Here is a 17,409-nt window from a genome sequence, read left to right as displayed (position 1 = left end):
GGCACTGATAGGCATCAATGGAGATAAATATTTGAATGAACTATGGCACAGGAGGATGGACACTTACACCATGGGGATCTAAGAATTCTCAGGAAAACAGTATCAAGAGCTTCAGAATTAAGTACCGAACGAGATGATGTATGCAGAGGGTGCGCTCTAGGCAAGTATGCCAAAGCAACGTTTTCCAGAAGTAACAATAGAGCTCAGAGTGTTCTAGGATTGATACACTCAGACATCTGCGGACCTATGTCCACAAAAGCTCTTAGTGGCGCTGAATACTTCGTCACCTTCATCGATGACCATTCCAAGAAGATTTGGATCTACTTTCTGAAAACCAAGGATGAGGTTTTTGGTCGATTCAAAGAGTTCAAGGCTCTAGTAGAGAATTTGACAGGAAAGAAGATAAAAGTGTTGCGCTCAGACAATGGTGGAGAGTACATTGACAAGGACTTCACCGATTTTTGCGCTAGGGAAGGCATCAGAAGAGAGTGGACAACTCCCTACAATTCGGACCAAAATGGAGTAGCAGAAAGGAAAAACAGGACTATTGTGGAAGCAGCTAGGGCGATGTTGTATGATCAGGGTATGCGCAAATTCTTGCGGGCAAAAGCATGCAACACGACAGTTTATGTCTAGAACAGGACTCCACACAGGGCATTGGGCAAAATCACTCCGGAAAGGGTCTTTACCGGGAAGACACCTGAAGTCAGTCATTTCATGATATTTGGGAGTTTGGCGTATTGTCGTATACCCAAAGAAAAGAGAAAGAAATTAGATCAAACTGCTGAGAAATTGTTGATCTAGATTGTCATTGATGTCAATATGGCAATATTTTGGGATACTAAATATTAATGTGAAGCCAAGGAGAAGCAGATCCGTGAAGTAACATAACAAGAAGCCAAGAAGGAAAGCCATTGGAAGCCATTTGAAGTCAAGAATAGGAGCAGTCAAAGAAGAGTTATCAGAAGAGTTCATCGGAAGCAGGTTATCGGAAGTCACAGGAAGAACAACGATATCGGAGGAGCAAAGAGGAACACATCAACGGAGAAAGAGCTAAAGGGAAGAAGAGCCATAATCGAGGAGTTAACAATGTTATCGGAGGAATTATATTAGTGGCTTTATTATACGTTACCACTCGAATTCCCTAATTGCGACATGAATATTGCGGACTTGCTAGACCATTATAATACACCTTAATGAAATATCGCATCTGCCTATCGGAAGTTACGTATCGCAAATCATAAAGAGTTGTCACGGTAAAACCTCCGATTGCGATAATAATGCGGACCCGCTGCACCATTATAACATAACTCAATATGATATCGCATCCGTTGAATCGCAAGTTTCTAAGGGATGTCATGATGGCAGACCAACGATTGCGATAGAGTTATGGATCTGACGGACTGTCGATTGTGATAGAGTTATGGACCCGATGGACCGCCGATTGTGATAGAATTGTGGACCCGACGGAGTTATCAAAAACAATTTAATATCATATCGCATCTGCTCCGTCGGTAGTAGGGGCATCGACTATATCGGAAAACAGAGCATGAGCACGACTTGTAAAACCTCCGATTTTCATGAAGTTGCGATTGTGATTAAGGTGATGACGTGGATGTGGGACCTCCATGTGGGTGTAGCCTCTCCTATGTGATTTAATAATAAGTCTATTGAATGAATATTAAAAAAGGGGCCTCTTCGATATAATTTTAATATGCTACCTCATAAATCGACCTCCCCTCCAATAAACGTGTCTTTTAGGTATTGATGAGACTAGTATATATACAAGTTAAACACTTCACCTCAAGTATTGATCTCTGGTATCGATCACAAAGAAGAAGGACAGTTCACATGTCATGAACATGAAGTAGCAAAAGAAAGGAAGCCAAAGGTCGAGTGAACGAAAGAGGAAGCCGAAGGTCGAGCTAGTGAAGAAAGAAGCCGAAGGTCCAACGGAAGAAGAAGGAAGCCGAAGGGCAATGTATACTTCTTCTTCTATTACCCCGTTCAGAAATGTCGTCTTGACATCCATCTGATGGATCTCCCATCCCATCTGGGCTACAAGAGATATCACGGTCCTAATAGATGTATACCTGGCTACCGGGGCGAAGGTTTCCTCATAGTCAATCTCTTCCTTTTGAGCATACCCCTTAGCCACAAACCTAGCCTTGTATTTTTCAATACTACCGTGCGCAGCATATTTGATCTTGTAGATCCATCTTGAACCTACCACAGGTCTGTCTTGAGGCCTTGACACCACCTCCCAGACATTGTTTACCATTATGGAGTTATACTCCTCCACCATCACATTTAGCTAGACTTGATGCTGAGCTGCCTCCTTGAAGTTGGCAGGCTCTCCATCCTGAGCTAGTAATGCCTGATACTTGTCTGGCTGTTTTCGCTCCCTTTTACTATTCCTTGGCTCTCCGATGAAGTTCTTTGCATCATGCAGAATCTGACGAAGTTCCCTGCTGGTTCTTCCTCTGCCAACAGGTGCTTCTGTTTGCTCCTCTTCCTCATCCTGAGAATCTTCCTGATTTTAGGAAGGATTCTTCACTTCTGTTGGTTGAAGAGGCATGACCAACGGATCCTCTTTCGACTGCTCCTTGGAAGGCATTTCACGAGATCTTCTAAAAGCTTTGTCCTCCATGAACTTTACATCTCGTCGTACTACTACCTTCCTACTCCCTGGAAGATAGATCCTGTATGCCTTAGCGTTCTCACTATATCTTGCCAGATACCCCTTTTCTACAGTCTGATCCAGCTTCTTCCTCTTTTCTTCGGGTATGCGACAATATGCCAAACTTCCAAATATCCTAAAATGACTGACTTCAGTTGTCTTCCTAGTGAAGACTTTCTTTGGAGTGATCTTGCCTAATGCTGATGAGGAGTCCTGTTCTAAACGTAGATAGCTGTGTTGCATGCTTCTGCCCACAGGAATTTTGGCATATCCTGATCATACAGTGTGGCCCTAACTGCTTCTACAATAGTCCTATTTTTCCTTTCTGCCTCCCCAATCTGCTCCGGATTGTAGGGAGCTGCCCACTCTCTTCTGATGCCCTCCTTAGCACAAAAATCAGTGAAGTCCTTATCGACATATTCTCTGCCATTATCTGAGTGCAAGACTTTTATTTTCTTACCTGTCAGATTCTCCACTAGAGCCTTGAACTCCTTGAATCGACAAAAAACCTCATCCTTGGTTTTCAAAAAATAGATCCACGTTTTCCTCGAGTGGTTCTCAATGAAGGTAAGGAAATACTCGGCACCGCTGAGAGCTTTGACAGACATAGCTCCGTAGATATTTGAATGTATCAATCCTAGTACACTCTTGGCCTTGTTTTTACTCTTAGGAAATGCTGCCTTGGCATACTTTCCTAGAGCGCATCCCCTGCATACATCATCTCATTCTGTACTCAGATCCGGAACTCCTGTTACAGTGTTCCTGAGAATTCTCAGAGCTCCATGGTGCAAGTGACCCGTCCTTCTGTGCCATAGTTCGTTCAAGTCTTTGTCCCCATGACTGCCTATTAGTGCCATTGGAGATGGTAGTTATAATCTGTACAACCGATTACTTTTGATCTCGATCTGCACTTTCTTTTTCAAGGTCGGGTGTTTGACGTATACCTTTTCCTTGATGAAGTAGACGTCATAGCCCTTGCCTTGTAGTTGTTGAAATTTGGTACCGGAGGACAGGTGGTTCCCTTAGGCTTTGATCTTTGGCCTAGGGAAAAGTGTCCAAAAGAATTTAATTTTTCTCCTAAAGTGACTTTATAATTTTATAAAGTTAAATCTAATTTAAAAGTGACTTTAAGTGATAAAGTTATTAAGTTTAATTTTAAAGTGACTTTTATAAAGTCAATGAAAAATTAGAAAGGAAAAGTGACTTTGGAAATAAATGACTAAGTGGGTCTTTATTAAAGTGGGGTGAATTAGAAAATAGAAAGTGAGATTTAAATGAGCATTTAATCTCAACCATTGATCTAAATCTATTTCAGCCATTGGATTTAGAGATCACCCAAAAGTCACTTAGAGTTATATTAAAGGAGGAAAAGGAGGAAAAGGTCATTCATTCTTTCATGAGCAGATTGGGAGAAGGAGAGCAAGAGAGCAAGAGAGATTTCTGAGCAGGGAGGAGAAGGAGACAGCAGCTTGGCACACATTCCAAGGCAGCAGTTGAGCAGATTTGTACAGCTGATTCAGCACATAGTGAAAGGCAGATTTTTGCACAAAAATCGAGGAGCAGTTTGCTGATTTTTCTGCACACAAAACGGAGGCCGTACAACATTTATTGCTGTCCTGTTTGCTGTAATTTCCAGATTGCTGTGAGGCACGGGAAAGGAGATAAGTTGTAAATTTGCTTGCTGATTTTTTTGCTGAATAATTCTCACTGTAAAAAGACAATTTTCAGAAATAAAGAAGAGTTCTCAAACTGGTTTTCTCCAAGAGTTGTAGGGGGTTTTTCCAGGGTCAAGTTGACCAAAAATATCAGTGTTTTAATGTGTTTTAATGGCTGTTTTTAATTGCTGATTTTTAATTCTGCAATTTCCAGCATTCTGAAAAATTTCCAGAATTTGTGTTTTCAGCAATATTTATTTTTTCAGTCTGTTAAATGTATGGTTATGGGAATGGGCATTTAACTACATGGGAGAAATAAGGAGAAACTGAAAACCGGGGTGGGAAAACAGAAATTTTTACATGGTATCAGAGCTTGAGTGCTGAAGGGCAGTTTGGGACAGCAAAAAGGAAAAATTACAGTTGCTGATTTTTCACTCAGAAAATTCCAGCAAGCTGATTTTTTCATAAACAGCAGTTTTATCTTTACTACAGCAGTGCTATTTTTCAGTTTTAGGACAGCAGGATGTCATTGGGATTGAGGGTGGAGGATAGGCTGGATGGGCATATAAATTACAGCGTTTGGAAGGAGAGAATGCAGAGTATCTTTGAGGAGGCAGAAGTCTGGGATATCATGGTGCATACCGCACAGAACCCTGTTGTTGTGCCCACTGATGTTACTCAGTTGGCTGAGTATAAAAAGAAGAACAATAAGGGTAAGAGGCTGATTCTAGACGGAATCAAAGACCATTGCATTCCTCATATGAGAGGAAAGAGCAATGCCCATGAGATGTGGACAGCATTGTCCAATCTCTACCAGAGTACCAATGAGAACCGGAAGATGGTCCTGAAGGAGAAGCTGAAGAACATTAAGATGGGTAATGATAGTGCAGCTGAATATCTCACAAAGATTACCAATGTGAGAGATGAGTTGGCAGCGATTGGAGAGGCCATTCCATCCACTGAGTTGGTGCGTATTGCAGTGAATGGCCTCCCCCGTTCATGGTTGAACTTTGCTGATGGGGTTTGTGCACGTGAGACCCTTCCCACATGGGAGAGGTTTTGGGATGATTGCATTCAGACAGAGATCAGGAAAGGACAGCTTGGGGCAGCCAAGCCAGTTGAGCAGGATGAGGATGTAGCACTGGTGGCAGGAGGCAAGAAAGGCAAAGGTAAAGGTAAACAGGGGAACACACAGAAGGACTATTCCAAGGTGAAGTGTTGGAATTGTCAAAAGATGGGACACTATGCAGTTGTGTGTCCGGAGAAGAAGAAGAAGAAGGGAAAGAACCAGGACGTGGCAGCTTCAGCTGAGATTGAGGACTTTGCAGGTCGTTTTGACCGGGAGTTTGCGTTCACTACATGTGAGTCCTCTAGTGCAGGATCACCTGCCACACAGGTTCAGAGGGAGCATGCTTTTCCCTCGATTAGCGGAGCATCTACAGGTATTTGGTATGTGGACAGTGGGGCTTCACGTCACATGACAGGAGTCCGTGAGTACTTCTCAGAGCTTTCAGAGAGTGGCACTGATATTGAGGTAGTACTCGGTGATGACAGAGTTGTTAGAGCAGTCGGGGTGGGGGCAGTGACATTTCAGAGGGAGTCCAAACCTCCCTTGAAGGTGTCAGAGGTTCTTTATGTGCCAGGGATGAGGAAGAACCTCATATCCGTCTCAGCTTTGGAGGACAGAGGATATGAGGTACTGTTCAGGGGAGGACAGGTGTTGATGTATCCCAGGGGCGCTCCAGCTGATTCAGCTAGAGTGATAGGTGTACGCCATGCAAAGGTGTACAAGTTTGCATTTCAGCCCCCTTTGGCATTGAGCAGTAGTACCGACAGCAGAGCTAGCAGTTCTGAGCTGTGTGAGATTTGGCACCGCAGGATGGGACACATGTATCATGGAGCCTTGAGGACATTGCGGGAGATCACTACAGGTGTGCCAGATTTCAGTACTGATCACTTTGATACTTGCAGAGGTTGTGCGATGGGCAAGTTTGCCAAATCCCCTTTTCCCAGCAGTGACAGCAGAGCGACGGGGATACTTGATTTGATTCATTCCGATGTGAGCAGTCGGATGTCTCATGTTTCCTTGAGTGGGTATGAGTACTATGTTTTATTCATTGATGATCACTCCAGGAGGACCTGGATTTATTTCTTGAAGACCAAGAATGAGGTCTTCAAGCGGTTTCAGGAGTTCAGAGCTCTTGTGGAGACACAGACAGGCCGAAAGATCAAGTCCTTGAGGTCGGACAATGGAGGAGAGTACACCCTTGGAGAGTTTGTTGACTATTGTGCGGAGGCAGGCATTAGGAGGGAGTTCACTGTTCCTTACAACCCCCAGCAGAACGGGGTTGCAGAGAGGAAGAACAGATCCATCATAGGGGCTGCCAAAGCCATGTTACATGATCAGGGGTTGCCATTGTTCTTGTGGGCAGAAGCCTGCAACACAGCTGTTTACTTGCAGAACAGGAGTCCGCATCGTGCCTTGGGGCACATGACTCCGGAGGAGGCTTTCTCTGGGAAGAAGCCTGATATTGGTCATCTTCATATCTTTGGATGCATTACATACTCCTATATACCCAAGGAGAAGAGGACCAAACTAGAGCCCACCGCAGAGAAGGGTATCTTTGTGGGCTACAGTGAGACCTCAAAGGCCTTTCGGATTTACATTCATGCACAGAGGAGAGTTGTTGTCAGACGGGATGTGAAGTTCGAGGAGGACAGGGCCTTTAGGAGGTCACGGTAGTTAGAGTATCTGGATCAGCCAGACCCTCAGCAGCAGTTGAGTCAGTCGCAGGGATCCAGTGGGCAGGGATCAGGAGGATCCGGAGGTACATCTATGAGGATGTCAGGTCCGTCAGTGAGCAGTGGCTCATCGAGCCAGAGGGGTGGTGCTCCGGGCAACATGCAGAGCAGTTCACAGAGCAGTTCACTAGGGAGTCCACTGATGGACAGTTCACACGGTACCTCAGCTTCTACAGGTTCAGGTGCAGGCAGGAGGACAGCAGACAGACAGTCAGGAGTTCAGGTTACTGATGATGATGAGGAGGAGGAGTTTCATTCTCCGGTGGAAGAAGTGTGCTCAGGGAAGAGGAAGCCCAAGTGGCTTCAGGACACCCTGAGAGATGCCACATCTGTTGCTGAGCCGAAGAGGCCGGTCAGAGAGAGTAGACCACCTGAGAGGTTTTGTAGTTATATGGCGATGGTTACCAGCATCCTTGACTCTGAGCCTTCTAGCTATGAGGAGGCAGCTAGCCAGCAGGTTTGGAGAGAGGCCATGCAGGAGGAGTATTCTTCTATCATGAAGAATGATGTTTGGGAGGTGGTGCCGAGGCCTGAGGGCAAATCCGTGGTTACTTCCAGATGGCTTTACAAGGTAAAGCATGCTGCAGATGGCAGCATTGAGAAATTCAAAGCGAGGTTTGTGGCTAGAGGGTTCTCCCAGGTAGAGGGAGTTGATTATGAGGAGACCTTCGCTCCCGTGGCTCGATATACTTCGATCCGCTCCATTATATCGATAGCAGCAGAGATGGGTTGGAAGATCCACCAGATGGATGTGAAGACCGCATTTCTCAATGGCTTCATACAGGAGGAGGTGTACATTGAGCAGCCACAGGGCTTTGAGGTGCATGGGAAGGAGTCCCATGTGTGCAGATTGAAGAAGGCCCTTTATGGCCTGAAGCAAGCTCCCAGAGCTTGGTACTCCAGGATAGATGCATACTTGCAGGGGATGGGTTTCACAAAGAGTGAGGCAGATCCGAACCTTTACTTTATTGTGATTGGTGAGGAGCCTCTCATTCTGGTGCTGTATGTGGATGACTTGATCATTACAGGTGCAGAGAGACTCATAGAGCACTGCAAGAGAGATCTTGCGGCGGAGTTTGAGATGAAGGACATCGGCTTGATGCATTACTTTTTGGGTTTGGAGGTGTGGCAGGAGGAGGGGCATTTCTTCCTGGGGCAGGGGAAGTATATTGTGGACATCCTTAGCAGATTTCACATGGAGGATTGTAGACCCATGTCGACACCGATGATCACCAACTGGAAGAAGCTTCATGCTTCGGATTCCGAGTTGGTGGATCCCACATTGTACAGGCAGCTGATTGGTTCCTTGATGTATTTGGTCAACACTAGACCAGATCTCTGTTTTGCAGTCAACACGATGAGTCAGTTTATGTGTGAGCCTAGGAAGGTTCACTGGGTGGCTGCAAAACACATTTTGCGGTACTTGCAGGGGACAGTGGATTATGGTCTGGACTACAGGCAGGGAGATGGAGTGAGATTGGCAGGATACACTGATTCTGATTGGGCAGGTTGTGCTTCTGATAGGAAGAGCACTTCAGGGTGTTGTTTTGGGTTGGGTTCAGCAGTAGTGTCATGGTTCAGCCGGAAGCAGCAGTCAGTAGCACTGAGTTCAGCGGAAGCAGAGTATATGGCAGCCAGTCTAGCTAGTTGTGAGGCCATCTGGCTTCGCAAGATGTTGTTTGGCTTATTTGGTCAGCCGTTGAGACCTTCAGTGATTTACTGTGATAATCAGAGTTGCATTAAACTCACGGAGAATCCAGTATTTCATGACAGGTCAAAGCATATCGGGATCAGATATCATTTCATCAGAGACTATGTTCAGAAGGGAGCTGTGAAGCTTGAGTATATTTCCACTGATGAGCAGGTTGCAGATATCCTTACCAAAGCCTTACCACGGGGCAAGCATGTCTACTTCAGAGACAAGATGGGTGTGGTGAGGAACACCTTCCTCGGTAAGAGGGAGTGTTGAAATTTGGTACCGGAGGACAGGTGGTTCCCTTAGGCTTTGATCTTTGGCCTAGGGAAAAGTGTCCAAAAGAATTTAATTTTTCTCCTAAAGTGACTTTATAATTTTATAAAGTTAAATCTAATTTAAAAGTGACTTTAAGTGATAAAGTTATTAAGTCTAATTTTAAAGTGACTTTTATAAAGTCAATGAAAAATTAGAAAGGAAAAGTGACTTTGGAAATAAATGACTAAGTGGGTCTTTATTAAAGTGGGGTGAATTAAAAAATAGAAAGTGAGATTTAAATGAGCATTTAATCTCAACCATTGATCTAAATCTATTTCAGCCATTGGATTTAGAGATCACCCAAAAGTCACTTGGATCACCCAAAAGTCACTTAGAGTTATATTAAAGGAGGAAAAGGAGGAAAAGGTCATTCATTCTTTCATGAGCAGATTGGGAGAAGGAGAGCAAGAGAGCAAGAGAGATTTCTGAGCAGGGAGGAGAAGGAGACAGCAACTTGGCACACATTCCAAGGCAGCAGTTGAGCAGATTTGTACAGCTGATTCAGCACATAGTGAAAGGCAGATTTTTGCACAAAAATCGAGGAGCAGTTTGCTGATTTTTCTGCACACAAAACGGAGGCCGTACAGCATTTATTGCTATCCTGTTTGCTGTAATTTCCAGATTGCTGTGAGGCACGGGAAATGAGATAAGTTGTAAATTTGCTTGCTGATTTTTTTGCTGAATAATTCTCACTGTAAAAAGACAATTTTCAGAAATAAAGAAGAGCTCTCAAGCTGGTTTTCTCCAAGAGTTGTAGGGGGTTTTTCCAGGGTCAAGTTGACCAAAAATATCAGTGTTTTAATGGCTGTTTTTAATTGCTGATTTTTAATTCTGCAATTTCCAGCATTCTGAAAAATTTCCAGAATTTGTGTTTTCAGCAATATTTATTTTTTTCAGTCTGTTAAATGTATGGTTATGGGAATGGGCATTTAACTACATGGGAGAAATAAGGAGAAACTGAAAACCGGGGTGGGAAAACAGAAATTTTTACAGTAGTTGTGACACAGAAAGTAAGCTCATCCCCAATCCTGGCACATGCAGCACATTTGTGGCACGGAACCTCTCTCCCAATTCTGTTTGAAAAACTATGGTACCCTTTCCTACTAGAGTACTCTTTGCCTTGTTCCCCATGGTGATCTGAAAGTTCATCTTCTTTTTTCGATATTCTGAGAAACACTCCCTGATTCTCGTCATATGCCACGAGGCTCCATTGTCTATATACCATACTTCTGATGATGCAACACTAGTCATGCACACCACTTCTTCTTCCAACCTGGAAGCCAACATAGAGAAATCAAAATCTCTCTCTCTTGTGCAATCTTCTGAAAATCTGCGTGAGTCCCTTGAGGTGGATGCCTCTGCATCGTGGTCTCGACCCATAACTGATTTTCCCTTTCTGTCTCTGATTACTTGCTCTGATACCATGTGAAAATTCTATCACTGCAGCAACTGATTTACTTTTCCTACTTATTTCATCAGAAGTTATTCATGAAATTACTTCAACAAACATTAAAATAAATACTGCTGTAGATATCACATCGTAATACAAAAACAAAAATATGCACACATTGACACAATTATTTTGGACTAATGTCCCTGGAAAAACCTAATGTGGGAAAACCGGTGTAGTAAGGGAGGATTTTATTATTCAGCAACTTTCTTGTACAACAGGGTGCCAAATTGGCTTACCCACAGATAGACAAACTTCCAGCACTTTCCTAAACCCAATGTAGGCCCTATTGACCTCTGCTACAGCTTGAAACCCTTTGCGTTTGCCTACTGAGGCTTTGCGCATCCTCTCTAGGATTCTACGTCACTCCTACAGCTTCTGCGTGGATGACGCAGGCCCTTCTGGCTATGCGCAGTCTCTACTGCCTCTACGTGCCTTCCTCTGTCTCTGCATCTGCCTCTTCTGTGCTGATCTCCCGTCTCTTTGTTCCGTACTCGCTGCCTCCTGACTGCTCTCCAGACCACTGGTTCAATTTCTTAGCAAACCCCGTTCCAGAAATTGAACTGACTGGTCTCCCTCAGTGTGTTCTTAAGTGACCCTCAAGTCTCCTCTTATACTTTTTCTGTTGACATCTCAACGACCGAGATTAAGTCCCTAATCAATGGCTAAGATTAGATCTAGATTGATCCATGTCTTTTGGACCATTCTAACACAGATTCATATTAATACACATTAATATTTTATTTTTCCTAAGTTTAGACTTTAGGTACTGCATTAAAAATATTAATTATTTTAATATCTCATGATCTATTTAGAATCTGCCTAAACCCTTTCTGGGTATTGGAGATCTCATGTGCCCCAACCTTTCCACCAAATTTTGTGGCTAGAGCACATCCGATGCTACCCCAAATCAACAAGAAGGCCTTAGAGGCTGACAACTAGAGCACAAGGGCCCACGACAAGTGTTTGGAGACTAGACCAGGGCTGCGGCTTGGCGAGGAAGGCCTTATAGGCCATGACTAGGGTTATGAGGCTCAACGTTGTGCCTAGGAGGCCCTAAATTTTTTTGAAACCCATGCAAAAATGAATCTCACTTCAGATATTCCAAAAATCGTCCAAATTCATTGCAAATCTTGGATGTTGGCCCTGCAAATTTAATGGAGACTAGATCTTACTCTTAAGGGCCTAGATCTAGTTCCAAAACCCAACAAAATCTTTTTGAAGCTTACCTGCACAAATGAAAATAAAATTTCCCCAAAACCCCAATATATACAAAATTTAAAATAAAAACTCAAACTCCAATTGCTGCAAACAAGGGTTAGAAATATTATTTACAAAAATATCTACAAAATATTCACAAATATACAATGCTTATAAAATAAATATTTCTGGGATTTTTTTTTTTGAATAAATAATGACAATGGATCAATGATTTTTCGAAAGTTATAGTATTGACCACAACCTTTAGTGAAGTAAGAAAATCATATAAATTCCCTGGAGCCCAAGAAAGGTCGGCCCATGCCCACAGTTTGTGAACTTGGAGTCCAAATGCTAGTTTTCCTGCAGATCTCTATAATATTTTTCAAGAAAAATCGTTAGATCATATAATGAATCGGATCACCTAAGATAAATCCAAAATTTACCAATAGAATGCTCCTATCATTGACAAATGAAATAATTCATATAGCACTAAAGCACAATATAGGATTAACACATAACTAGCATGTACCAGAGATCAATGAGACAAGGACACCATGAACTGAACCCCAAAGTCTTTTATTATGATATCAAACGTTCCCAATAGATCAATGTATCAATACCAGCGTTACAAATTTACATGGTCCAAAACTAGAGTCATCAAAAACTAGTTGGCTTGATCCCCATCAAAATAATCTCGATCGTTGATAAATATTTGATCATCTTTTAATATTTGTTGTCAAAAATATTTATTTTGAGGAAATTTCGTATTTCTCATAAAACCCAATTTTTATTAATTCAAAAATTAATTTTCTCAAAATTTTGACTTTGACTTAACCACCAATTTCCAAGGGCTTAATTTTTCTTAAAAAATCCATTTTTGCCTTGGTGGGGGACCTCCAAAAATTAATTTTTTTTTGACCCACAATTTTTTTGGTCATTTTCCACTTGGAGAAGTTTAATTTCTCTAAAATTATTTTTTGACTCTAAATTAATTAATTTTCTGGCTTAGGATTTAATTTTATTTTAGCTAGAAAAATTAATTAATTGACTCAAGAGGGGATTAATTATTTTCCACCCTCAAATATTTTAGCCATGGTGTCTAAGTATGAGGGACCATGCACTAAAATATTTTTTATATCATATATTACAAATTCAACCCTCAAAGGGGGAATACCCATTTGTTATAGACTCTCAAAATAATTACCCAATTTTTCGACACAATATGATCTAGTAGACCAAGTGATGTATAATATAATAATATAGCCAAATAGCTTAAATTATTCCCAAACCATGTTTACAAAGACCCGATATAACACTAGGACTCACCTAAGATCTTGTCAATAAATTCCACCCTAGCTTTGGGGTTTAACCTGGAGGAAACACTCTGCCGATTATCCGTGTTTAGAAACACACATAATTCAGTGAGGTTAAAACACCTCCTAAGATGACATTCGTTGCTAAACTTAGAGGCTTACCTGGGTTGTTACAAAAACAAATGGTCATACTAGTATCATTTACATTACAACTTGCAGCAAAATGGATTTACAATGACATAGGAACTCGCTGGCTGATGATTCTGATTGTTGAAAAGTTTTGTCCACTGCTTCCTTGGACTTGTGACAAAATGGGTGGAACAGAACCAAAGGGAGCAGCCATGCTCTGACCAGACACTAGGTGTAGGATATCTAGTACAAAGCCTCACATGGTTGTTACAAGGCTTTTGGCTTTTGACCTTGGGCTTACAATGGTGGTGAAATATTCTGCAAAATCAGTATGTACCCTTGCTGACGGGGTAATGGAACCTAATAAAATCAAGTGTTTTTTCTCCCAGTTTCTTGTATGCTTTGATATTTGTATCAGAATATTTCAGAGATATCACATGTGCTTGGTATTTTTGCTTGGGCTATCCTCTGATAGATTTATGTCATTTATCGATATTGATGGTTTTCAAATTGTCCAGACTATTGTGATAGGTATATCAATATTGAGCAGTAAAATGGTAAAAATACGAACTAGCTGCAAGGCTCTGAGTGTTGTTGCCGATATTTGCAATCAGCTTTGTATGATTAAAGGATATTTTGTTTATGTTACCAGTGCTTCTATGCCTACTTAGTATTTCCAAAGTTATCCTTTTACTGTTTCCTTAACATGTGTGTGTTTCTTTTAGTCAATCATTTTTGTAGTTGCTCACATGCAGATCTCTTGCCTTAACAGGGAGTACATTTAGATCCTAGTATTTATCTTATGGATGAAGAGAATCAAGAAACAAATGGTTCAAATGTTAGCACAGCAAATTCCTCTTCTTTGGAGAACACTTCACTTGATCATGACACAGAAGCAAAGGAAGAAAATACTTCAAAAGATGCCCCAGTTGGGGAAGTTTCTGATGCTCTAGAACCTAAAGTTGCAAGCATAGCGGACACAGGAAATTGCAACTCAAATATACCTACTTTCAACAAAACAATGATGAACAATGCACCTGTAGATGTTAAGGAATGTCAGGAGTCTCTCAAAATTCTGGGGATTGGCAGTGAATCGGCAGGTCATTATCTTGCCCTGTAATTGGCTCATTATTCCAATTGCTCTTTTGCTGTTCTACTTGTTCCCACAAATGCAAGTTTTGTTTCTCTGATTCTGAAGATAAATTTTTACTCCTCTTTATTACTGTTATGTTTTTGAAAACACTAGATCATTCTAGTCAATGCCTGTATTTTGTAAAATGATCTGATGCCAAAAAGATTGTTGTTAATGATCTAGTGTTCTGCAGTTATATCTTTATGTAGCATTTTCTTTTAAATGCCATGAACTCTTGCAGGAAAAATATCTACTGGAGGACAAGATGCAAAGGCAAGAAGTGAGAAATCAGCTACAAAGCCCATCATTGTTCCCATCGTCCTGAAGATGGCTGATTTTGATCACAAGGTGGTGTATGTTGCTTTTGCTTTTTCATAAATATTGCTAAACCTTTTCTTAATGATGGTACTAAAATAAAATATTGACATTCTTTCTCAGTTTGACATAGAAAGCTTTTCTACTAAGAATCTGGGAAACTTCAGTGAAGACTTTCTGACAAAAGTCTCATGAAAATTCTGATACATGGAATAATGTGTGAAGATGGCAATATTTTTACATGTGTTTTGACTCTTTCATTTCTCATAAACAGATCATAGCCATAACAAGTTTTATTAGAAAACATAAATGTTGGACTGTTCTCGTACTTGTGGAAATTTCTAAGTCTGACACATTAGAAATCCCTACTGCATTATTTGGTTTATTATCTTGTACTTGTTCTTTCAATTAACAAGTTATTTATCAATATAAATACTGAAATAAAAACAAATGAAACCTTCACACATATATAGATCAACAACTGAAATAAATTGAGACAACACAAGGGACACTGTTATTTTTGGAAAATCTTCCCCGGAAAAACCCAATGTGGGAAAACCGGTGCAACAAATATGAGAGTTTTATTATTATGCAGTTTTCTGAATACAACTAGGGCGCTAGAAATGGCTCACCCTTCATAGGTTTTCTTTGGCTTAAGTACCTTTCCTCGGAGACAAATATTCCGGCTAATCAACAACTGGATGAATAGCCTCACAGTGACTTCGACTGCTCCCTTTGTTGGAGAAGAAAGATGCTCCAAGCTACCCTCAGGAACTGCGTCACCCTCTATGACTTTGTGTCAGCTAAGCAACTCTCAGTCTGCCCCACGAAAATTCCTCAGCGCTGCCTCTTCAGCCCAACGCCAGCTCGGCAGCCCTCTACGCTACCTGCGTCAGCCTCGGCTGCCTCTGCGTCAGCCTTCCAAGGCTTTGCGCTATCTCTCCGACACTTTCTCTGCTTCTCTGCTATGTATTCTTGGCCTTTTGTTGAACTGCCCCTCGCTGCAACAGATCGCTAACTTGGTTTCTCAGCAAACCTTGCCCCAGAAAATCGAATTCTTGATCAACTTGGTGTATCTCCAACTGACCCTCAAGCCTCCTCTTATACTTTTCCTGCTGACGATTCAACGACTGATATTAAGTCTCTAATCAACAACTAAGATTAGATATAGCTTTATCTTTGTTATTTAGAACTTTTTCACCCATATTATATTAATACACATTAATATTTTAATTTTCCTAAGTTTATACTTAGGGTCTCATTAAAAATTTTAATTATTTTAATATCTCTCCATCTGAGTGGAATTTCCCCAAACAATTTCTGGGTCTTAGAGATCTCATGTGCCTTAGCCTCTCCACTAATTTTCATGGCCTGAGCACATTCGATGCTACCAAAAATCAACAGTACTTATCTGTTGGCATTATGTTGGTCAATTGGAAGGTTGTGGCGATTCTTAACAGGTATCGGACTTTTAGATATTCCATGTTATGTATGACTTGTGAAATTTCTAACCCGAAATTCTACTGCAACCACTGATTTATTCACCTACTTATTCTTCACAACAAGTTATTTACGAAATGCCTTTAGCAAACATTAAAATAAATTTTACTGCAGTTATCACATAATTACACAGAGAAAAAATACATGCACAAGAATCAATCACATCAACACAATTGTTTTTGGACAATTGTCCCCGGAAAAACCCAATGTGGGAAAACCGGTGCAACAGATGAGGGTTTTATTAATCTTCAGCAACAATTGTTTTACAAGGAATGATTTTACAAAGAAACTGAGAGAAAACACCTGAGACTTTCCCCTGGAAACTTTTTGACACCCTGGAGACACTTCACCCACTTCAGTGTCACCTCTACGTCACTTTGTGTGGTTTTGTGTCCCTCTGCATCAGCCTGCATGAGAGTTGCGTCTACCCTGGACTGCGTCTCCCTCTGCGCTGTCTCTCAATACCCCTGCGTTGCCTCCTCCTCAATCACTCACTGCTGCTAATGCCCTCCTCTTCCTCCACCTTGCAAGTCTCCCTCTGGAATTGATCTCCTTCCCTTTGAGAATTGATTTTCCTTGGGATACTGAGTATTTGCCGGTATATCTCTAAATGATTGTCAAGTCTTCTCTTATACTTTTCCTGTTGATGAATCAACGACCGAGATTAAGTCTCTAAACAATGGCTAAGATTAAAATAGACTTGATCCTTGTCTCTTAGAAGCTTCTCACTCTTATCTTTATTAATACCCATTAATATTTTTTATTTTCCTAAGGTTAGACTTAGGAACCTATTAAAAATATTAATTATTTTAATAACTCCTCATTCGGGTAAAATTTCTCCAAACAATTTCTGGGTCTTGGAGATCTCATGTGCCTTAGCCTCTCCACCAAATTTCAAGGCTAGAGCACATCCGATGCTACCCAAAATCAACTTGACTTAATATTCTTCACCAGATGAGGTGCATATCTCTCATAGGGTGTCAAAGTCTTGTATTTCTTTGTCATCTTGCATATATTAAATTGTGCTCTAGATCCTTTTGAGATCACTTCAAAAGTTCAATGTTGTTGATAGCATCCATCATGAAAGGATGCTTGCCTTTGACTTCCCTTACGTTGATTTATAGTTTTCTTATGGTCTTTTTCACTCAAATGATTTTAGCATTTTGTGATGCATTTCTTGATGCTCCACCTGGTCTTTCATTTCATTATAAATTTTTTCGAA

At 41.3% G+C, this 17,409-nt stretch overlaps 1 protein-coding gene across 2 annotated transcripts in view; it reads left to right on the top strand.

Moving 5' to 3' along the window:
• Positions 1 to 17,409, top strand: part of LOC149185131 (P-loop containing nucleoside triphosphate hydrolases superfamily protein) — a 358,944-nt gene that overhangs the window by 232,614 nt on the left and 108,921 nt on the right. For both annotated transcript variants that reach the window (XM_089417775.1, XM_089417774.1), the window contains exons 10-11: positions 14,013 to 14,340; positions 14,614 to 14,720. In XM_089417775.1, coding sequence (XP_089273901.1) covers positions 14,013 to 14,340; positions 14,614 to 14,720 — 435 coding nt within the window. The remainder of the gene's footprint in view (positions 1 to 14,012; positions 14,341 to 14,613; positions 14,721 to 17,409) is intronic.

The sequence above is a fragment of the Pinus tabuliformis genome, chromosome 3_2 (assembly GCF_031772625.1).
Source record: "Pinus tabuliformis cultivar Carrire ecotype Pingquan chromosome 3_2, CPIR1, whole genome shotgun sequence".
NCBI classification, from domain to species: Eukaryota; Viridiplantae; Streptophyta; class Pinopsida; order Pinales; family Pinaceae; genus Pinus; species Pinus tabuliformis.
Note: the sequence above shows the minus strand (reverse complement) of the source record. Positions and strands in the feature narration are given on the sequence as shown.